The sequence below is a fragment of the Narcine bancroftii genome, chromosome 6 (genome assembly GCF_036971445.1).
Source record: "Narcine bancroftii isolate sNarBan1 chromosome 6, sNarBan1.hap1, whole genome shotgun sequence".
Taxonomy (NCBI): domain Eukaryota; kingdom Metazoa; phylum Chordata; class Chondrichthyes; order Torpediniformes; family Narcinidae; genus Narcine; species Narcine bancroftii.
Genome location: NC_091474.1, coordinates 157,956,900 through 157,981,376, shown reverse-complemented (window position 1 = coordinate 157,981,376; position 24,477 = coordinate 157,956,900). Strand labels below are relative to the sequence as shown.

Below are 24,477 nucleotides of genomic sequence, written 5' to 3'. Positions count from 1 at the left end.
TCAGATCAGCCTAGGCAGACAACTGCAATGTACTTTGTAGGTGGTACAACAGTGCCACCACTATACACCAAATGCTGGAGGAAATTAAAGTTTAGAATGCAAGACTGGGTACCAACCCTTTGGTTGCTTTATCCAGAATGACTGAGGTACTTGTGCTGTAGGAGCTGCTGTCATTCAAGCAAATGGAGAGTTTTCCGTTGTGTTCCTGATTGGGTCTCATAAATCATGGAAAAAAAGATGAATCAATCACTACGGTATACTCAGCCTGGGATCTACTCTGGTACTTATGATATTTATGCGCTTGGCCCACTTGAGTTTCACCCATGGAGATTAGTTCAGGAGTCAAGAAAATTTCCCCAGATTTTCTTCAATTATGTATTTTCCTTACTGTTGAAAGGGAAGTCAGAGACCTGTTCTAATATTTAAGCTGACAAATAATTCCCTTAATTAAATGAGCGCCATGTTGACTTATCTGCTCTTAAGTCTTTGATGTGGATTTAAACTTTCATTGATCGATCATAGCACCTATATCCTGAGGAAGACAATGATAATATTTTTGTTAGTTTGCTTCTTTCCAATTCTAAATTCAGTTAGTGGGTGAAATTACTTTGAAAACCATTTGTATTCAACTAATGCAGATTTTGCTACAATTCTAAATAAACTAAATATCTCTGATGCTTTTATAAAATACTTTTTTAAAATCTTTCTAACTGCTAATATGACAATCTGTGTATTGTTACTTTAAAGTACTAAACATATTATGTTTGAAATACGCGTACTTCATCTAGATTGATATTAGTTCAACAGGTTGTGGCTGTGCCTTGGGGTGAAAGGGTTTAGGGCAGATGTGAAGGAAATCGAGGAAATGCACATAAAGGCTGAGTTATTGGCCATAGAGGGGATCAGAAGGGATGTGTGTGTATATATTGTTATATAATTTTTTTAAAATTATTATAGGTATTAAAAGCAGCTTTACAGGAAAGGTTTTGCTTCTTAAATAGGAAATGAAAATTGTTTCATGCGAGACTGTCAGAGTTTCAGCTGTTTGCTTCTCCTTTCTGAAATGAACAACAAACAACATATATTCACAGGCATATAGTCTTTATCTTTTTTTTAATTTACTGAGTTTAGAATTTATTATTGCATTGACATTTCTTTTAAAGACAGACAAAACACTTACAATTATACTTGCATAAAGTGGAAGTCAGTAAATTATTTCACATGCTTCTTTCATTTTTATGATGATATTACAATAGGCTAAATAGCTATTGTCTGTCAAACATAGAATACCCTGAGTATTTTAAAGTGCAACAAATAAATAAATCAAAGAAGTTAATTTTGATTGGAAAGCAGTGATTCTAGCCAATGAAATAAAACTGTAAACCTTCTATTTTGCTGAACCGTTCTCCGATGTTGCAGGGTTATGGACAGTTTCAAGGTCTTGAATGCTGGAGGCATTTAAGGTGTGATCACTGGCATCAGTGCTAACCATGGAAGAGATACTAGCAATGAGTGAGTGCATATTTTTGGCATACATGTCTCTAATGTTTACATAAGGTAAATCAGGACAACTTTCCGCAAGTTCTGCATTGCAATGGTCAATATCCACCATTTTATTCTTCCTGTAGTACTTGGAAAATTTGTTAAAAATTATAGTAATGGGGAGAGCCACCACCAGAATTCCACATAAAATGCAAATGCTTCCAATGAGCTTTCCTAGTAGTGTGACAGGGTATGTGTCCCCGTACCCAACTGTGGTCATGCTAATAGTTGCCCACCACCAGCTCATGGGAATACTCTGAAGTCCTGACTCGTTTTCATCCTTTTCAACAGAATAAGCAAGGACAGAGAATATGGAGATCCCAACTGTCAAAAAAAGGAGTAAGAGACCAACTTCATGGTAGCTGTGCCTGAGAGTGGCTCCCAATGAACGTAAGCCCACTGAATGCCGGGCCAGTTTCAGGATACGGAATATCCTCATTAGACGCAGGATCTGAATCACCTTACCCACATTTTCTAACTCTTCGCTGTCCTCATCCATGGTCTCCAGGGTCAATGTAAAGTAGAAAGGTAAGATTGAAACAAAATCAATGAGGTTCAGGGGTTTTTTGAAGAATTTTTTTAGACTTGGTGTAACTGAGAACCTCACAATGAATTCCACAGTGAACCAGATAATGCACGCAATCTCCAGTCCTTCCAGAGCAGGATTAACTATCTCTTTATCATTTTCATCAAATTGCTGGAACTCGTGCATGCTGTGAATGCACATCGCCACAATAGATGTCAGCACCACACCCAATGATAAAATTGCAAAGAGTTTGGCAGAGAGTGAATGTCCAGGATTTTCTAATCTGATCCATATATTCATCCTTAGTTTTCCATACCACATGTTTTCAAATTTATCCATATCTTTATCCAAGGCTGACAGTTCTTCAAAGGAAGAGTCAATACTCTCATCACTCTTCTGATCCCAATCTTTATCCACCACATCCTCCTTCCTCTCTTGGTACCTGTTGCTACAGCAAGAGTCAATAAAAAGTTCATTAATCCCCCAGTACTCGATTTCTTGACTGAAAGAAAATGCACAGAGCTCTTCCATGACATGCAGTTTCCCAGTGTAGTAGAAGTTCAGAATGTACCGGAACAAGCAGGGATTCCGATCAAAGTAAAATTCTTTGTCCACAGCATTGTAATCGTCGCAGAGCTCCAAAATGTCTTCCTCAGTGTCACATTTCAGCAGTTTTCCTAACCTGGTGTGAGGAAAGCGTAGCAGGGTTCGTTGGTTGACTCTCTGTTTGTATCCTCCCACATTTATGTTGATGAGTTCGTGATCCGTGGCACTCCTTTCAAACAACTGCCCATAAATCATGTTGACAAATCTTTATCGTTTGATGCCTTCCATTTACTAATGTAAGAAACAACTTACACCTAAAATAAAGTAACATTATATAGTCAAAGGATTAAAGAAAGTGGTTAAAAAAAAACTGGTTTTGCTGACTCATTGAAACCAATATAATACAAATTTTATAAGTAAAACTATAACACTGTTAATAAATACATGATACCAACTAATACTACAATATCATTTCCCTTTAATGTCACATACAGTTACTAAGTTTTCTCAAAACATTCACTTTAATAGCTATTTAAGATATCTGATTTTAGTTAAGAATTACATGAAATGGGTAGCATTGCTAAATTCAAGAGTTAACTGGGTAGGATTTACCAAAACAAATGACACTATTCTCGAGTTTAGGACACTGTCTTCTCAACATTTAGATAACCCATACAAAGCAATCTTCTATTCTTGATTGCTAAAAACAAAAGTTGTACTTCTAGATTTTTTTTCTAGACAATTAACAGAAATGCATCATGTTTTATTTCATGAGAAATTCACAGTAATAGTCCTTCACTTCTCCACATCACCAAATAATTTACATAGTACAAGCATAAATTGCAAAAAGGGCTATAATATAAACAGAAATTGAATAGTCGGTGTGGGTATAACAATTTGTGCATCACCGCGAGAAGTTTTCAGTGAGACATGGATGTAATGCTATCTGAGAATGCAAGCTAACTAAATAATCATTGTGTAATTAAAACGCAACAGATAATGGTGGCAGCACACTGTAGAAAGACAAAAGATAGTATCATATTTTAGATCAATGGCCTTTCAGCAATAAATGGGTGAGTAAAAAGGCTGCCACCTAAAAGAGAATATGTATAGTTCCTTATTCCCAGTAACATTGAATTGTCATCTTTCAGTTAAAACCATCTCCTTCCCCATATATCAATGACTTTTCCCCTTCCTATCACTCCCTTATTCTTCCATATTCTAGATTATTCTGTAGTCCTTTCCCTCTTGTCACGATTTAAGAATTATTGGGCCTCTGAAGAAGAATACGCCTTCAATGTTTTAAAATCAATAGTGAAATGCATGGTGAAATTAGCCTTTGGAAAGGTGTCAGTATTTCAATTGTACAATTCCCCTTATAAACCCATCCATAAATATTTATATGATTACACACTTGTGAAGCACTTTGTCTCTTTTCACAATGTTAAAAGTGTTAGATGTTCCCATTACCACAACTAACTGTACCTTATAAATCATGGATTTCTCACACATTTTTCATCAACAGCATGCTGGATGGCTATAATCCAATGAATGTTATATGCTTTGATGAGTTTTACTGGGAGGCTCATCTCTCTTTTACCTGGGCAGAGTAAACCATTTTATTAACTATTCCTATCTTAATTCCATTGGTGCCAGTAACTTCAGTTAACAAGGGAAACACATTTTGGAAATTTCTCGCCAAACCTAACCACTTCATTGCTCATTAAAATCTAATGTCAGTTTTTCTCAGCATCCATATTTTTCCCTTTAAAACCTCTGTGAAATGCCTTTGATAAAAGGGGAGTTTATTAATGTCAGTAGTGATTACACTCACAAAACAAGATAAAGAAATATTTAAGGAAAGACAAGGGTTTATTGGTCTTTAAGTCATATACAGAAAAAAGCATGAAGTGGAGGGAAATGTAATGAATTCAACGTATTGCCTAGGCCCAGTGAGTGACTAACACAAACACTTAAACCAATTCTCAATGATTCCGTTCATGTTAGCAGCAACATTAACCATATAACCATTTACGGAGCGGAAACAGGCCATGTTGGCCTTTCGAGTCCGCACCGGTTCACTGATTTTTTGTGCCCTCTTCAGGCAATGGTTCCGTTCTTCTTCTTCTTAACCAGGGTCTCAATATCTCTTGAAAACCAAGGTTCCATACACCTTCCGTACATCTTACCTGTAATTCTTTTTTGAAGCTTTGCCAATATTGTTGCCACAAAATATATGGAATCTTTTTCTCCCTTTGTGGACATTGAATTTGCATTTTTGTAATATTATTGTAATTTTTCTTTCTTTTGAATCATATGTCGACTCTTCTTTTTTTCCTCACTTTCTTTAATATCAACATGCGGATCGGTAATTGTATTATTTTGTTAATATTATTGATATTGATGTTTTTCTTTTTGACTTCTTCATTTTGACTGCATGTTGACTGAAAATTCTCAAACTAAAATAATTAAAAGAAAAACACTGAAGATCAGGTTCACGTGTGGGTTCTTGTTCACGTTGGCCTTTTAAAAATAGTGGAAAAATAAACATTTGAAGAATGGGCTAAATCTTCAGGCACCAGCTAAAGCAAGCTTTCAACCTTTGATGTTGATGGTGGAAGGATGCATTTTTATACCGCTGCACAGGAAACAATTAACCCAGTGAAACTTGAAAGTCTGCTGACTCTGTGGTTGTAGTAAAAATGCAAAAATGCTGGAGGAACTCAGGAGATTATCCCTTTTAAAATTCAGGTTTTCACCTCAATGAAGTGTCTCTGATTTTGAATTTGAGTGGACATTTGTGTGTTATCTGTGGTCACTTCAGAAGCAGCACCCCCAGGATATTATGCAGTGAAGATCTAGATCCACTCCACTAGATGAACATCTTGTTTTCGTACTTCCCAAGTTTTGGTTTATATCCAACAGCTAAAATTTGTTTCAAATAGATTGTTCAATTAATTTTGATATTGTTTAACTGAAAAGATATAGTTCACACTCTTCAAAACTGATTGCATTTGTAATTTTTGGCAGAATTATAGCACAAAGGACTTATAAGTAATACACATACTCTGCAGTATATAAAAATTCCATTCTATTTTACACCATAAACAATATTCTTCACATTAATAATCAATATGTTGAATGTATTAGATTTAAAAATCCAAAATAAAAGCACAGAGAGCATAACTGTGATTAAAAGGTAGCACGGTCATGGAAGTTTCAGATAAAAATAACTTTCATGGAGTGAGCATGTACGTAAAAAAAGCAAACTTTCCATTTAAGCTTTATAATATGAAGTTATATAAGCTTTTGTGAAATGCAACATTTTAGAAATGATGAATCACCACTTTTTCATATTGTGGTCCAATGTTGAAATATTCTTAAAGTGAGAGATCAATTAATTCTGAATAAACATTTTGTCGATTCCACATTTTGGGACTAATTTCTTGTAACTGCAGTAGGGTCTTTGACCTGAAATGTTGACTGTGTTTCTCTCCTATAGATGCAACCTTACCTCCTGAATATTTCCAGCATTTTAAATTTTTTTTCTTAAATTTATCGATACAGCCCATGGGTCTCTGCTACCCAAAAACACCGATGTGACCAGTTATCTACCAATCCTGTACATCTTTCTGCTTTTATTTTACGTTTTTTTATGAACGACAGCTGAAACCAGGGATTTAACTGTGGAACCCATATTACTCATAAAACTAAAGAACACTACGACACAACAGGCCTTCAGCCCATCTAGTCCATGCTGAACTATTTATTCCACCTAGTCCCATTGACCTGAACCCAGAGCATAGCCCTCCATACCCTTTTCATCCATGCACCTATTTAATCTTCTCATTAAGATCAAAATTCAACCTGCATCCAAAACTTCTGCTGGCAGCTCATTCCACACTCTCACCGCTCTCTGAGTAAAGAAGTTCCCCTTAAACATTTCACCTTTCACCTTTAACCCGTGTCCTCTAGTTCTTATCTCATCCAACCTCTGTGGAAAAAACCCTGTTTGCATTATATATTATCCTCATAATTTTGTGTACCTCTATCAAATGTATCCTCATACATTTGCATCTGCACTTGCAAATTTTAAATCTTTCCAAAAGTGGATTAAAGTATCAGAGTGAGAAGAAAGTTTGATATGAATTAAAATCTCGTTTATTTCACAATAAAGAAAATATACAAAAATAATGGCTTATTTTGCCTTAACATAAAATCAGACTTTCCTACTTCAATGAGTCTTCTTACAATAAACTCGATAACTCAAATTGTTCTCATCACTTCTTTGCCCATCCTCACCATCCAGCCTTTTAACAGCATTTTGTTCCTGAAGGGCTTTGTAACAAATGGTTCTTATTCTTGGTTTCATGTATTGCGTCCCTCACTTTGCAGTCACAAAGATCAAATTCTTCATGCTGGAAATCTACGACCAGATTATATAGATATTTATTGTTTTCCTAGCCATCCTCACAAATTGCTTATTATTTATGATCTATGAGGAAATAAACTTACCCCTTAAGATGCCCCTTTTCCCCACCTCACCTTCTTATTCAGGTATTTCCCCGATCTTGGTATCCCTGAAGGGCTCGGCCTGAAATGTTGACTGCCTATTGCTTTCCATGTGCTGAGTTCCTCCGGCTGTTCTGTGTATTGTTCCTTAGAATTTGTATTACTTTCATCGTGGACCACTTGATAGCCTGCATTTAAACACCAAACTTCAGAACATTTCAAGTAGCTTTTGACTGAAACTTTTCAGTGGAGGAATTATCAAAAGGTCTCCAAACGTGACAAAGATTATATATTCATTGCACTCATGCCCAGCAAGACATCCAGAGAAATATAAAAGCTGCAGATGTTGGAATTTTGAGTAGGCATTTTTACCCATAGATGCTGTCTGACCTGCTGAGTTTTTCCAGCAATTCAAATTCTTATCCATGTTTTCAATTCTCTTCGAGTTTTCAACTCTAATCCTTTCCGTACTCTAATCCTTAACAATATGAGTGCTTCTTGACAATCCCCAAATGTTATTGCTTCACATTTAGAGGCCAAGCCTCCACTTGACAAAACCCTAAACTCTGAATTCCCTCACTAATCCTTTGTATCTGTTTATTCTTCAATAATACTCCTTAAATCTACCTATTTGACTAATTAGTCTTGACACCCTTTTACGTGGTTCTGCAACCTAGATTTTCACAATGTTATGGGTATTATACAAGTGTATGTTGATCTTCCCGTTGCAACCAACAAAATCAGTGCAAAACTACATGAGTGATATAAATCTAGGGATCATCAGTATTTCATTGCTTCTGCTGAAGGCTTTAAATTGAATGTAAAGGTGCTTGAGATGACTAGGAATTTTTAAAGTCTTTTATTCTGAAGAAATCATATATAATGCTGATGCAAGATCATTGACCTAAAATATTAATTCTGTTTCTTTCACCATGGATGTAACTTTACTAAGTTTCTACTCGCCCAACCTTCTTTGGTAAAGTTGTGTTGAATAGTTTATCAAAGTGGGTTCAAGTTATGCACGGAGTTGTCTTTTATAGAGAAACAAAAGGACCCAAATAAGCAAATAACCATATCAGAATTGAAATACAATCAATATATTTAAATATTGACAAGTTAATATATTTTAAAAGTAAAATCTTGTTTGGAGTGCAAATTACTAACCTCTGACATTGATGGCATTCTTAAATTAGAAAAGATGAAGCAGAGCAGGTGATGACTCTTTCACATTCTGTTGGAGAAACAGTTCATTTTAATAACACCAGTTTAGCTCTCAACAAAATAATCCATCACACACTTTAAGAAACTACCATTTTCTTTTGCAAACACGAAGTTGTCTGACTTTATCTGATAAATTATAATTTTGCACCATTAGCTTCAATGTATTTATGGAAAGGGATAGGTCAGGGCCTAAGATTGAGGTTTCTCAGTGGGGAAAACTAGATTTGAGGAGATGTGAAAGGATTTACGATGAGTGGATTGGGCCAATTTGTTTTTTATATGGGAAGGATGTAGTAGAGAAATGGAGGTCTTTTAAAGGTGAGATTTTGAGGGTACAAAATCTTTATGTTCCTGTTAGGTTAAAAGGCAGAGTCAATAGTTTGAGAGAGCCATGGTTTTCAAGGGATAATGGAAACTTGGTTCAGTAGAAAGAGGGAGACCAACAATAAATATATGAAACAAGGAATAAAGGAGACGTTCAGAGAATACATTGAATGTGAAAAGAATCTTAAGAAAGAAATTGGAAAAGCTAAAAGAAGGAATTAAGTGGCTATAGCAAACAGGGTGAAAATAAATCCAAACGGTTTCTACAAATATGTTAATAGCAAAAGGAGAGTGAGGGATAAAATTGGTCCCTCAGAGAATCAGACTGGACAACTGTGTGTGGAGCTGAAAGAGGTGGGGGAGATCTCAAACAATTTATTTTCTTTGCTATTCACTGAGGAGAAGGATATTGAATTGTGCAGGATAAAGGAAGCAAAGAGAGTAATTATGGAAACTATAGTGATTAAGAAAAGGAAGTACTGGAGCTTTTGAAGCATATTAAGGTGGATAAGTCTCCAGATCCAGACAGGATTTTCCCCAGGACCTTGAGAGAAGTTAGAGGAGAAATAGCAGAGGCTCTGACAGTGATTTTTCAAATGTCATTAGAGATAAGTATAGTGCCGGAAGATTGGCGTATTGCACATGTGGTTCTTTTTTTTTTAAAAGGTTTGAGGAGCAAACCTAGCAATTATCGGCCTGTAAGTTTGATGTCTGTGGTTGGTAAATTAATGGAAAGCATTGTTAGAGATAATATATATAAGTATCTGGAGAGGCGAGGTCTGATCAGGAACACTCACTCAACACTGGTTTGTGCGTGGAACGTCATGTTTAACCAAACTTGTTGAAATTTTTGAAGAGGTGACTAGGAATGTTGATGAGGGTAGAGTAGTGGATGTTGTCTATATAGACTTCAGTAAGGGCTTCAATAAGGTTCCGCATGGAAGGTTAGTTAGGAAAGTTCAGTTGTTAGGTATTAATTTTGAGATAGTCAAATAGATCCAATACTGGCTGGAATGGAGATGCCAGAGAGTCCTAATGGATATCTGTTTGTCATGCTGGAGGCCGGTAACGTGGTGTGCCTCAGTGATCTGTACTGGGTCCCTTGCTGTTTGTCATTTACATTAATGATCTGGATGATGGGGTGGTAAATTGGATTAGTAAATATGTAGATGATAATGAAGAAGGTTTTCAAAGATTGCAGGAGGATTTGGTCTGCTTAGAAGAATGGGCTGAAAGATGGCAGATGGAGTTTAATGCTGATAAATATGAAATGCTTCATTTTGGAAGGAATAATCAAAACAGGACATATGTAGTAAATAACAGGCATTGAAAAATGCAGTGGAGTGGAAAGATCTAGGAATGATGGTTCATCGTTCCCTAAAGGTAGAATCTTATGTGGATAGATTGGTGAAGAAGGCTTTTAGTATGCTGGCCTTTAAAAATCAAAGCATAGAATACAGGAGTTCTGAAGTGATGTTGAAACTGTTCAAGGCATTGGTGAGGCCAAATTTGGAATACTGTGTGCACTTCTGATCACTGAATTATAGGAAGGATATCAATAAGGTAGAGGGAGTGCAGAGAAGATTTACAAAAAGGTTACCTCGTTTCAGAATCTAGATTTCAAAGAAAGATTGTGCAGATTAGGTCTTTATTCTTTGGAGCATAGAAGATTGAGAGGGGATTTGATAGAGGTATTTAAGATTATAAGGAGGATAGATAGAGTTTATATGGATAGGCTTTTTCCAATGAGTTAAGGAGAGATTGAAACAAGTGGTCATGAATTAAGAGGCAAACGTTTAGAAGTAACATGAGGGGGAACATCTTCACTCATAGAGTGGTGGCTGTGTGGAATGAGCTTCTGGGAGAATTAGTGGCAGCAGTGTCCATTTTGTCATTTAAGAAAAAATTGGATAGGTTTATGGATGGGAGGGAAATGGAGGGTTATGAGCAAGGTGCAGGTAGGTAGGACTAGAAGAGAGTACTTAGTTCAGTGCTGGACTAGAAGGGCCAAAATGGCCTGTTTTCATGCTTTAATTATTATATGGTTATATAGTTACCTAGTGGCCAGAATGGTTGACACGTATTTAACCTCTAAAATAACACTTTTTAAATTGCTACAATTTTGAATAATGGAAAGTAAATGCGTTTATGTCCAAAATTAATATTACAGAAATAAATACACACTGAAATGTCATTTAAATATAGTCATATGGTCATTTTCAGTTAAAATCTAAAATGAAATTGTTCACCAAAGATTTTTCTTGGTTGTGATACGATTTACAGTGATTCAGCAAATTTTTTTTAAACTTTAACTTTCTTTATGTCTGAGTAAGTTTAATCAGTAGTTTAGTGCAGTCTGGATTGCTGATTACATGTACTCATGTCAATTCTTTCAATGCTGTCAGGTGCCAAAACTTCTGCTATCATAATAACATTAAAAATTCATCAGGACAAAAATAAGTAAAATAATGCTAACACTGGCTCTTTGTAGCCAATCCTAAATATTGGTAGATAATGTATTACATCCTTTCAGCAATATCCCTGTGAGATCTAATAAAGGCAAATAAGCTCGTTTTAATAGGTTTATACATGGTACTATTTAACCAAGAATATTATAAGACAATGTGGTCTCTTTAAATTTACATGTAGACTTACAGAAGAGTACGGTGACAGGCCATTCTGGCCCATGAGACCGTACTGCCCAATTTACACCCAATTAACCTACATCCCTGGAACATTTCAAATGGGTGAAAATAAACTGGAGCCCCCGGGGAAAACCCACACAAACATGTGTGGAGAACGTACTAAGAACAAGATGGGGGGGGGGGGGGATTTAAAAAGGTTTAAGATTGAATGTATTATTTGCAGCCGTAGACGGTCTGGTGAAATAATAACTCCTGCAGACCTCCAAAATTTAGAGCCCAATCCCGACCATAAATCACTCCATTAATAGGGTATTTATATCATGGAGCATTGCCTTCAACTTTTTACAATGGTTCAGGGTGAAATCCAGCATCTTACTTCGAGTCATTGAAGAGCTGTCAAGGGCTCCCCGTTTGTCAAAGCAATCGTGGTGGTTCAGGGCCCCCATGACCAGAAGCTGCAATTCAGCTGGGCACTAATTATGATCTTTGCTGTGGTTTGCCATAATTTTCGCAGCAGATTGATCATTATATATTTAATGAGATGATCTAAAATAGTTCTTAGAATTCCCCCTTCTAAACTTGGGTGACTTTCTCCAAATGATCCATGAAAAAATGGTTGTTATTACAATATAAAACATAATTTGTTTTAAAATGCTAAGATGCCTAAATAGCCAAGGAAACAAGCGTGTTTCAAGAAGCAGATAGTTAATCTTCTGATCAACCTCATTTATAAATGAGATTTATAAAACAGTCTTATCTCCAAAATAGACAGTAAAAGAAGCATTATCGGGCACCATTGATAAATAACAGGTTATCAGTGATGAAATGGGAGTTATGACCTTGTCTTTTCTCGTTCGCTCGGTCATCGATTCTTCGGAAACACCAGAATGGATGGGAACCCGTAAACCTCATGCGCAAAGCACCACGACATTTGTGCTTCAGATGCACGAAGTATATACAAACAGAAATAATGGCTGCAGTTTAGCAAAATTGGATGGATGGAGATGTTTCGCAATGATAATGTCTAAAGTCAGCACATTGAAATCCACGTTAACTACATCTCCTGAAATCCAATCCCCAATTTATTTTATTAGGAACCCATCACAGGGACATTACTGGCAACTCGAGTTAATATTTGCTTAGAACGCATAATTCTTTTTGACTATGGTATCTATCTACTTATTCATCCCGGCAAATTGTTTCTGGAAGTTGGGTGACGGAACGTTATGCTTCCCTCGCTAAAGTTCAAAAAGAAGCATCAAGATCACTTTCTCTCGCCTATTGTAAACTTTGGCGGAAATTTAAGGTAACCCTATTGTTGGTGGAGTGCATATAAACATCGAGATCTAACTGAGTGTGTACATACAGGTAGTGTGTGTGTGAGTGACTGAAAATGCCTCAAACGAAAAGATAACTTTTAATGTGTTGCAATTGGTCCAGCTATGATAGACTTCGAAACTGAGAGGCTTCCAATATTCTGTACAAAGAGTGGAAAGATTAAGCAGATGCCGAAATTAAAGCATATAGAAAAGATCGAAATTTTTTTAAAGTTCATAGAAACGTGGACAAGTGTGACACTGTCCTTTTAGGAAGACTTTTAAATTTTTATCTTAATCATTTTGATTGAACCCTACTGCAGTACACTCTGAACATTAAATCCCGATACGGTTCATTTAGATTCTTCATGGCAAGGCCCACCCAACATATCAATCACAGTTGCATACTTGACGGGAAGTCGATACCGCACAACTTCAAAAATGCAGTTCTTTATTCATCACATGATAGAAAATCGAAAATCTCCAGAAATCATATAACGTGTGAGCGGACCCCCTTCCCAAGACTTTTTTTTTAATATGACCTAGTAACTTTCATTATAAATGCAGAGCAGCGCGAATGTCAGCTTCATGGGGCGAAAGTCGCGACTGTGGTTAACATTAATGCACCGAAACGGGCAGTCTGTTCTAGTGGGGAAATTGACAATGTTGAAATATAACAGTATAGACGTTGGTTACCTTGGGCTGGTATCCGATGTCACATCTTTCTTCCAAAAAGTACACTTTCATCGTAAATATATATAAAACCCTTTTAAAGTCCATCCCGTTGATTTTAACTGAAACAAGACTTGGAAGGTTGGCGGCAGCCCATGTCACGCCTCACCCTCTAAACACTGCTGCTATTGCAGTCCCAACACTGGATTATAAATGGAGGCGGGGTTTCATCAGTCCGCTCGCTGGTTTATTTGCTCTCGCTTTTCTGCTGAATTTGATTGGTGAGTCTTTTGCTCTTTCTCTCCCTCCAGATCAAATTGCTGAAGAAAGATGTAGAAAATGTAATTGCTTTCACTGAGCTGTCATTTCTGGCAATGATCCGAATTGCTCATATCTCGGCAGAAGATCGATTGAAATTTCGAAGAGGCTCGTGTGATGTTATTGAAGAGTTGTCACAGACTACCGATGTATAACTACTGGAGCATGTAACTGGAAGAACCCTACTGCTGTGACCATAAAGTGGTGGAACTGTCCAAACTCCAAGGCGTTTTCTCAAATAGTGTCAGAAATACGCATTGGGTTTTTTTTTCATTTATATTTTTCAATTTTTATTCAACATTTAAATCCACAATAAGATCACAAAACATTCAAGAGTGTTGGTTATGCATGAATTAATGGAAATTATAAATTATCAGAAGCTGTCATGTCATTTCATCATATAAAGGTTTTGAGGATGTTGTGGCCATTACACAGTATAACACGTCCATCTACATTAGAGTCAAAAACCCCATGTTGGTTGTAATAGATAATCATTTATTTTAATCGATAAAAAAAATTGAGTAGTACTGAAAATAATGGCCAGTTAGGAACAAAAGCAATATTAAAAAAAAAATTTTAACTGGCAAAATCTTTGGGGTGATTGAACCTTCAACATTGGCTGTTTTTGCTTGCAGTTAAATTTAATATTTTATTCATTCAATTTGATGCCAACGATTTTTAAAAAATCAGAAGCCAATGTTCATCAATAAATCAATCACCATGATATTTGCCTTTGAAGAAATTCTCCACACAGGTTAATCCTACTCACACACCTTCAATACAAAAGTAAAGGTCCATATATTTAATTTGTAGTATAAAGGTGCTGTTTGTAACTTCATCCATGCTGTGCTGTCTCGTTCCTCATTCCTCAGGGGCCTCATCTGAATGATAGCAGGTCAATTACACTGGAAAAACACAGAGGAGCTCAGGAGATCCAGCAGCGTCCATAGGAGGCAAAAATATATATTGACGCCTAAGCCCTTCCTCATGGTTTGAGTAAAAAGCAGACAGATGCCTGAATACACCAGGTGAAATCAGCCATTTGAGGTATATGACTTTGCATCATAAAGTTACCAGATATGTGTGCTTCTCAGTGATCTTCTGAAATCACAGAAAAATGAAAATAGAATAAATTCCTGATTGATGTATAGACACCATTTATAGAGTGGCACCTTTTCCACTGGCACCTTGTCCCAGGATTTAGCTGAAAAAGAAAACTGCCAGCATGCCTGTGTCAAATGATGTCATTTCACACAAGGGAATTAACCACCTTGACCCCGACTCATATCTCCAGCATCAGCTGACACTGACATGCTGGTAAAACCAGTGGAAAAGGGACAGCAGAAAGTCACCCATTGCCAATTGAAGGTAGAACACTCTGATCCCCAGCAATAAGTTGTGTCCCCATTAAGGATGGCCCAGGGGAAAGGGCACAAAGGGCCTCTCCTGAGACACTGCTCTACCACTTAACTGGGATACCAGTGGAAAGGGGGCTAGTGTAAATTACAGGGGATAGCTAGCTCGACGCCAGTAGGTAAAGTTGCAACTGTCATGTGCATCACAAAATGTCACACTTCGTTCTTGGCTGTTCTATCAAAGCGCTTTCCTCAGAACTGTTAAATTGCCCCAGAGTTTGCCGCTGAAGTAACAGCAAACTTGTCATTGCTTAGCATCATTACTCTAAACTTGGCATCAACTGGGGCTGGGCACATAATCAGGTTGAAGGATAACATTTCTTTGCTGTTTGTAATATGCTCCACCACAGGATAGGTTCAGTTTTTCATGAAAACCATGGCTGGTCTTTTATCTCAGCCCTACATTTGTGCACTAAATCCTTATTCCTTGATCTTCATGAAATATCTGAAAATTGCACCATGAACAAATGTGGGTTAATTCCCCATGGGGGTACACAGAGAAGTGAAAGATGGGAGAGGAAATGGTTATGGGAGGTGCGCAGAGCAGAGGCAAATCCTTTCTTGGTCCAATAATCATGCAGGATGCTTAAAATGTGTGTGCATGCATGCATGTAGAATGTGATTAACAGTCCTCCAAAGCAGTCAAGTACAAATTGCTTTATATACAGCTGTGCTTAATACTTGTAAAACATAAACAGTTTTTAGAACAAGTATTGAAGGCACAGAAGGTCTTTGTTTTCTTTGTGCCAACCATGTATATCTAATAAACACACAACTTTACAGGAAGGAGAATGAATACCATGAAGGAAAGGTACACAAAACAGCTACAGAATAACGTATCAGCTTTTTAATTGACTCACATTTATGTGACATTTTTTAAAAATTCACATCTGAAATCTTTAAAGCCAATAGAAACTGTTTAAAAATTATGAAGGAGATAAATTCTTCTTCTCGTGGCCACAAGTGCTTGCAGGTTTTTAACTTGGTGTAAGGCGTACAAAAGGAACAGCAGATTAGAGTCAGGAATCCTCTAAGATTCATTTACCTACTTCAGACGAAAGCATTATGACAAACCAGCTGTGCTTAAGATGATGTTGGTTTGGTAGTGAAAAGCAGCTACCTTTACAAAATACTTAATATTCAGTACAAAATTCTTACTTGCTTAGAGGGTTTTACATATTTAAGCATCTTCTGCCTCATTATAAGCTTGCCATTAAACTTAATAGTGGTACTCACATTTTATGCCTGTGAGTCATTTGAAACAATGAGATGTGCAACATCGACCAGAGTCTATGAGCGCTTCTGTTCATCAAGCTATGGGTGTCGGGTTCTCCAAAACTCACTTCCACAGCCAACTTTATTTCCTTTGCAAAAATGTTAATTTCCAACTTGTTCCACATGGCATTCCAAATGAAAATCTACTCCACCCACCCCCCTCTCTCTCCCCCCCCCACCCCCCACCCACCTCACCATCCCCCTTCCAGGATATTCAATGGAAATCAACCTTTTTACGTCTACTCTGTCCACACTTTTCAACATTTCAAATGTTTCAATGAGATCCACCCGCATTCTCCTAAATTCCGATGAATACAAGCCAAGAGTTGCCAAATGCTCCTTGTATGACAACCCTTTCATTCCCTGAATCATCCTTGTGAACCTCCTTTGAATCCTCCCCAACGTCAGCGCGTCCTTTCTTAAATGCGGAGTCCGAAGTTGCTCAAATACAAAATGACTGCCAGCATTACATTTGCCTTCTTCACCACCAACTCAACATGCAAGTTTACCTTCAGGCTATCCTTCATGAGGATTCCCAGATCCCTTTGCAATTGAGTATTTTCAATTTTCTCCCCATTTAAAAAATAGCCTTGTTTATTTTTTTTTCTCTATCATAGTGCTTGACTGTACACTTTCGGACAATATATTTAATTTTCCACTACTCTGCCCATTCTCTTAATCATTCAAAGTCCTTCTGCAGCCACCATGTTTCCTCTATACTACCTACTTCTCCACCTACCTTCATATCATTTGCAAACTTGGCCACAAAGTCAATCATTCCATCATCCAAATCATTAATATACAACAGTAAAAGAAGCAGCCCCCAACATCGACCCTTGTGGAGCTGGTAGCCAATCAGAATATGATTCTCTTGTTTCCAACTCTCTGCTTCCTGCTAATCAGCCAATGATCTACCCACTCTTGTAAGTTTCATGTTATACTCTTGTTAAGTAGCCTCATGTGTGGCACCTTGTCAAATGCCTTCTGGTTATATTGGGCAGGGGAGTGGGTAGGTGGAACTAGTGGAGTTTCATGTAAATCAGTGCGGACTAGAAGGGCCGACATGGCCTGCTTCTGCACTGTAAATTGTTATATGGTTATAACATCTGCTCCATCTTATCCAGCCTGCTTGCCACCTCCTCAAAGAATTCCAATAGGTTTGTCAGGCAAGATTTTCCCTTAAGGAAAACTTAACTTCTCTTAAGTTTTGATAAACTCCCATATACTTTTCATTCTCTGATTACAACTATCTGGTCCTTTTGTGAAGTTGATTGTTTTTATGCTTTCTTTCTCAGCATTCCTATTGTTTTAAGCACAATTGTCCCCTCCTAGGTCGGTCCATACTGCCCGGACCGGGGCCGAGGCCGCCGCAGCTCACCCTGTGCCTGGATTGGGGCCGCCGCCTCCCACTCTCTGCCCGGATCGGGGCCTTCGCCAGCCCCACTCGACCGAGGCCGGGGCCGCCTCCAGCCCGGGTAAGAAACCTGCATAGGAGAAGGCCACTCCGATATAAAACCTACGACCCAAGGACCTCGCTGCCACGTCCCAGCTTGCTTGGCCACGGCACACGAACCATGGGTGTAAAGGGTGGGGCCAGTACTGCGCGCACTGCACTCCACCTAAAAGCTCCTTTGCGCAGGCCCGAGGACAGGTCCACGTCCTCCCCCTCCACCTGCAGCTGACGTGGACTTTTTACCCCTCCATAAATCTTCGTCCGCGAAGCCAAGCCAAAGAAAAGAATATCCACAATGTTTTACTTTGGTTCAATAGTTCGTTAACCTCTTCACAATCTGCATACAAAAGTCTGGTCATGTCTCTAGGATGAAAAGTTAATTCTCTGATGGGGTTGGAGGGAATAATGTTGAGTATTCATCACTCGGCAATAAAAGCATCCTGATCCAAGGAATCCGATGTTAATCACTCCACCAAAAGTAAGCAACTGAATCCACAGAAATTCCTTGCCACTGCAGAAATATTAATTAGTTTAGAAAGTTCGAGGCCTGTACATTAAATAGGTCAACTGATGCCAAAGACTTCTCTCCTTCCGCAGAAATATCAATGTTAACTGAAGCTCAAAATAGATGCGATCGGTGCAAGTCATAGCTTCTGCAGAAATATCAATAAATGAAAAATGTTGATAATGGATCATTTATTGGCAATTCCTCTCCAATTTATTCTTTACAACATTTGATTGTATTAATGCTTGAGAGGCACGTTGGTGCGTGTTATAAAATTGCTACCTCACAGCTCCAGTGATCTGGATTAAATCCTGACCTTTGGTGTTGTCTGCACATTCTTCCTGGAAATGCATGAGTTTCCTGCAGGTAGTACTCCTTCATCCCAAAGACATGTGAGTTGATAGGTTGATTGATCATGCAAATTGTACATAGTTGCATTAGTGAGTGGTAGAAGCTGATGGGAATGTGAAAATAATAGAATGGGATGAGTATGTTAACTGTGTGTTTGATGATCATCTTAGGCTATGATGCACCATCAATAATCACAAAAGACCGAAGTTGTGAAACTGAAAGGCTTTTATTAACTATACACTGGAACAGCCGTCAATCTCATTGTCTGATCAAGGTAGAGTGGAATGGGGAGCATGCAAAGGACTATGGGTTGGATCAGTCTCAGGAGGTGTGTTCAGCTGGCAGCAGCCAATCATAGCATTACAGTGGTTTATCACTCCTTTGTAAGAAGAGTCCTGAGGGATTTTTTTTTTTAAAAGAGGATAAAACAAATTTACATATATACATTTTACAGATTTAGTCTGTCATGGGGTCTCTTTTGATGCTACAAATGATGTGGTAATGGTTGAGTGCTTGCCATAGCGTCCTGAGCAGCTTGTGGGATTGGTCTGTCGTAACTGGTTACAGTTTGTTGAGCAGTGGGGGATCAGGTGAGGAGGTAAGGGGGTGTGGTGCTGGTGCATCATTGGTGACAATAGTAGCCAGGGGTGGAGAGTGGTCAACCGCAGGCTCAGGGACCCCTAAGGTAGAAGTGGCATGGAATGTCTGTTGGTGGTCAGTGGGGTCAGAGAGGTGTCAGATCCTGGATCGAGACTGTGTCCTCGCACTTGTCAGGGAAGGCAACATAGGAATTCTGGGGGTTAGCAAGGAGGAGGCAGACCCTCTCGACCAGTGGGTCAGCTTTATGATTGCCTGACATGCTTCTTAAGCAGGACCAGTCCTGGAGAGGTAAGCCAGATGGGCAGCATAGTCCCTAATGCAGACTTCTTCAGAAAAGCAAACATCCATTCTTGAGGTGTGTTGCTAGTAGCCATACATAAATGTGACTGGACTGAGTGGAGTGTGTCTGGGAGGACTTCTTGCCATTGGCAGACAGGGAGGCCCTGTGACCTCAGTGCCAGGAGGATGGTTTACCAGACCATAGCATTCTCTCTTTCCACTTGCCCATTTCTTCTAGGGTTGTAGCTGGTGGTTCTGCTTGTGGCAATGCCCCTAGCCAGCAGGTACTGCTGTAGCTCATTACGCATGAATTAGGATAAAGCCTGTGAAGATATTGTGGAAGGCTTTGATAACTGTGGCCATGGTCATATCCGGGCATGGGATAGCAAAAAGGAAACAGGAGTATTCATCAATAATTGTAAGGAAGTAGGCATTCCACTTGGAGGAGGTGAGGGGCCCCTTGATATCAATGCTTAGGTGCTCAAAGGGGTGGGTGGCTTTGATCAGGTGTGCCTTGTGCAGTTGGTAGAATGGCAGTTTGCATTTGGCACAGACCTGGCAGTTTTTAGTCATTGTCCGGACCTCCTCAATGGAGTATGGTAGGTTCCAAGCTTTGATAAAATGGAAAAACCTAGTTACTCTGGGGTGACAAAGGCTATTTTGGAGAATCTGCAGTCTGTCTATTTAGACACTGGCACAGGTCCCACAGGATAGAGCGTCTGGAGGCTCATTGTGTTTGCCAGGCTGGTAGAGAATATGATAATTGTAAGTGGACAGTTCAATTCTCCACCTGAGAATCTTATTGTTCTTGATGTTTTGCCCCTTTGCTTATTATTAAACATGAATGTGACCACTTGCTGATCTGTGAGGAGAGTGAATCATTTTCCAGCAAGGTAGACCTTCCAGAGGTGTACTGCCTCCATACTAGCCTTGGTCCTCCTCCTCCTCAATGGAGGAGTGGCAAATTTCAGGGCTCTGGAGGGTACATAAGAAAAAGGCAACAGGCCTGCCTGCTTGGTTGAGTGTGGCAGCTAGGGTAAAGTTGGACGCATCACTCTCCACTTGGAATGGCGTGGACTCATCCATGGCATTCATGGTTGACTTGATGATGTCATTTTTGATACAGTTAAATGCAGCTTGGGCTCTGCTGGCAGGGGCAACATGGTGGCTTTGACCAATGGGTGAATCTTGCCCACATAGTTGGGGACTCATTGAGCATAATCTGAGAAGAAACTGAGGAATCTCTTCAGTGCTTTGAGGGTATGTGGGAGAGGTAGCTCCAGCAATGGAGACATGTGGTCAGGGTTGAGACCAATGACACTGTTCTTGACCACGCAGCTGAGGATGTCTAGTCGTCCTGTCTGGAACACACATTTGTTCTCGTTATAAGTAAGATTCATGGATGGTGGTTGTGTGAGATTTAAATGCAGGTAATATCTTATGTTTACCGGGCAGTACTTTAAGGGATAAGCACTTAGTGGTATCGGGGTGGATAAAGCTTTCTGTACTCCCAGTATCGAATAAACAGTTGGTAATGTTCCTGTTTACCTGGACGTCCATCATGAACCCGACAAGTTCGTGTGGTGCTTCTTGGTTCAGGATGATGGAGACCACTATAGACTCTCTGTATGAGTCTGATGGGTGCTCATGATCCTGAGATGGCTGCCCTTGCAATTTCCTCATATCATAAGCCTGAGAAGATGGCGTTTGCCATGCAGTCCAAGATGCCAACTCTCATGACTTGCATCACAGGTTTGTAGAGAAGATGCACTGACTGTACTGTCTGGAGTGGCGACTGACTGCTTGCAGTACTACTGGGTTTCACAGATGGTTTGGACTAGCAAACTTTGGCATAATGCCCCTTTTTTCTGCACCTAATGCAAACCACATCTTGTTAGGGCAAAGTTTCCTCAGGTGCTTACCCTGCCTGCAGAAGTAGGAATTGGGGACATCACCTGCAATGGTGACCAAGGTCCAGTTACTAGAGGAATGGGATGGTGTGGGTGACCAGTAACTCATGGTGCGGGATGATCCCCAGTCACAGGATAGTGGCACCCCTGGTGGCCAAATGGCACCGAAGTAATCATCTGAATTTTGAAGGCCACTTCCAGTGTCTCTGTCAGCTCAATCGCCCTCTGTAGATAAAGTACCTTTTGTTCCAGGAGTCTCTGTCTTAAGTACCTGGTGTGGATACCAGCCACATAAGTGTCCTGAATGAGGTCCTCAGTGTACTGGATGGCCATCATGGCCTTACAATTGCACATTCTGCATAAGCTCTGGAGGGCCCACAGGTACTCGGTGTTTGATTCCCCATGTCTCTGATTTCTGATGGCCAGGAGTTGTCTGGCGTAGACCTCATTTACTTTCTTATGATACTGAGCCTTCAGGATCTCCATAGCCTCCAGGAACAAGCTGGCATTGCTGATCATTGGGAATACTTGGGGTCTGACTCGTGAGAAGAGTAATCTCAGTCAGTTAGCATCCGTGGTGATAACATATGCAGCCACCGCCAGAAGGTCTTCAAAACAACGTAGCCAGTGTTTGAACGCGTTCAGGTCATCCAGCAATTGAGGGTTGATGTTGATCATCTCAAGTTTCAGGTACTGTGGATGGTTTTATTAAAGAAAATATAGTTAATAAAATGGATGCACCATCAATAATCACAAAAGACTGAAGTTGTGAAACTGTCAAGCTTTTATAAACTATAGACTGGAAAAAGCCATCAACCTCATTGACTAATCAAGGCAGAGTGGAATGGGGAGTGTTATGTCTCTCTGTTTTACTTGGGAGGCTTCTTAAATAACTTAGAGATACAAGATTCAAATAACAGAAGAGACTTTACTTACTGATGCATTCCACCATTTCAGGAAACCGTTCACACACTAAAGTTACTACAGTGAGAAGGGTGTATTCTTATGTGGATACAAAATAGTTCGCATTATCCTGACTTTATAATGTCCCTCCTTCTCAAGATAAAGAAAAAATTAGTGTTCTTTATCACTTTCTTTCCAGTGCAACTTAAGTGACTGAAATTGTACACTGGTTTATCTACACAACTATTTTTAAATTGTTCTTATTGATATCGCACTGGTGGCAGTATGTTCCTTTGCCATCTTGTGGATTTGGCTGCAACCGTTGGACTCTCTGTTGCTGGTACATGTGCAGGCGATGTAGCTTAGTGTGCATCACCTGAGAACCGCTGTGTTGATGTTTCGGTATTAGTGGTTGTGGTCTTTTCACAATACCTCACTTGATATTGGTGTTACAGACTTTGCTGGTATTAAAGCTTTCTGCTTCATCACATCTTGTGTAAACCAGATGTGAATTCTGTTCCTCCTTAGTGGATTCCCAGAGTCTGTCTCCACAATATATGATCCTGGCATCTCAGCTTCTCTGATGACCTTTGCTGGGGTCCATGTTTTCAACATCGGCTCAGCCCTCTGAAAAGTTCTGGCAATATTTGTTATAATGCTGATCTCCTTCTTGTGTATCAGCCTGTCTACTTTTGGTTTCCTCCTGATCTTCTGGAGAGTGAATTTTTCTTGACAGAGTTGTTTTATATCTCCTGCCGTTTAGAAGTTCCACCAGAGACTTCATGTCAGCCCTTAAAAGTGTTCCTTGCAATGAAAGAAGAGCTAGGTATGGGTTTTCTTTTGTTTCTCGACACTTAACTAGTGTGTGTTTCACAGTTTACACTTGTCTTTCAATGAACCCATGACATTTGGGATAGTATGGGGATGATGTAGTGATAACAAACCCATACACTGCAGCCAGCTTTCTGAATTCTTGTGACGTGAACTGTGTTCCATTATCACATATTACTTGCTTGGGAATTCCTTTTCAGTAAAGTGTACTCTCATTTCTGAGGTGATAGTTGACGCTCTCAGATCTTTCACCCTTTTGATGAATGGAAACTTAGAATAGTAACAGCTACTCTGTTAAATACCACTCTTGATTCTCAGTGAACATGTCTGCTCCTATTGTGTGCCATGGCCTGGAAGGTACTTCTGTGGAAATCATTTCCTCTTTTTGTCATGTGTTTCTGTTGATCCTTTTGGATATCTTCTTTGTTTCAATCTCATTCTTGAGAGAGATCAACTACAACTCCTGGCAGTTATCCACACCTAGAATTGCCAGTCCATCTGCATCTACCACATAGAATGTATATCATGGTAAAGAGGATGTTCTTTCCCTTATGGCTGTCATTCATCTTAGCTCTCTCTAACTGCTTGATCATGGGTCCACCATAGGCCGTTAATGTGACATTTGCTGTTTTCAATGTACCATGTTCAGGATACCCAATTAACCTACACCCCCAGATGGTAGAGTCTGAGTGGAAGGACATTGCTTTGTGACCCAGTATCTAGCTTCACCTTTAGGTTAAATATATCATAGGCATGTTCTGGATTGTCCTCTGTATTTGGATCCCCGAGTGCAACTCGGTTCCTTCTTTCATCTCACCCAACATCTCGTGAAGGTGTATGGATTCGCTGTCTAGTATCTGGGTGTCAGAGTCCTCATTATTGTTTCCTTTTATGTGGTGGACCTTCTTGACTTTTTTCTTCACTGGTATTACTGTTTTCTTCATACCAGACATGCACATCTTCCCCCAGTGGTTTGCTTTACCACAGGCTCCACATTCAGAACTGTATGCAGGGCATTTGTTTTGGTCATTGAAGGGATGTTGTCTGCCACACTTCCTGCAGGTCTTAGGGGTTTTGACTTTTCTGATTAAGTTCTTTATAGCATCAACCCTTCCTTCTCTTTCCTGTGGGTGGGTCTGCCTGGATAGGGATTTTATTTGCATCCTCGTAGCTTCGAAGGCTCTGGCTGTGTCTATAGCTTTGGCCAGCATTAAGCTATCCTTCCTTCTAAGAGACTTTTGCACTTCAGGATGGACATTCCTCTATATTAGTCGATCAACTAATCTTTCCTCTACATCCTTAAATCTGCATTTTGCAGCAACAATTTTTCATC

General features: G+C 39.3%; 1 protein-coding gene and 1 long non-coding RNA gene across 2 annotated transcripts; both read right to left on the bottom strand.

Moving 5' to 3' along the window:
* Positions 1-1,372: 1,372 nt before the first annotated feature.
* kcns3a (potassium voltage-gated channel, delayed-rectifier, subfamily S, member 3a) lies at positions 1,373-2,888 on the bottom strand. The gene has a single exon (XM_069888267.1). The coding sequence runs from the start codon at positions 2,867-2,869 to the stop codon at positions 1,388-1,390; it is 1,482 nt and encodes a 493-aa protein (XP_069744368.1). The 5' UTR covers positions 2,870-2,888; the 3' UTR covers positions 1,373-1,387.
* Positions 2,889-7,165: 4,277 nt separating this feature from the next.
* LOC138737639 (uncharacterized) lies at positions 7,166-13,407 on the bottom strand. Its single transcript, XR_011341099.1, has 3 exons — positions 13,329-13,407; positions 8,291-8,357; positions 7,166-7,314 (listed from the first exon to the last, which is right to left on the bottom strand). It is a non-coding gene; the product is annotated as an uncharacterized lncRNA (long non-coding RNA).
* Between the last annotated feature and the right edge of the window lie 11,070 nt (positions 13,408-24,477).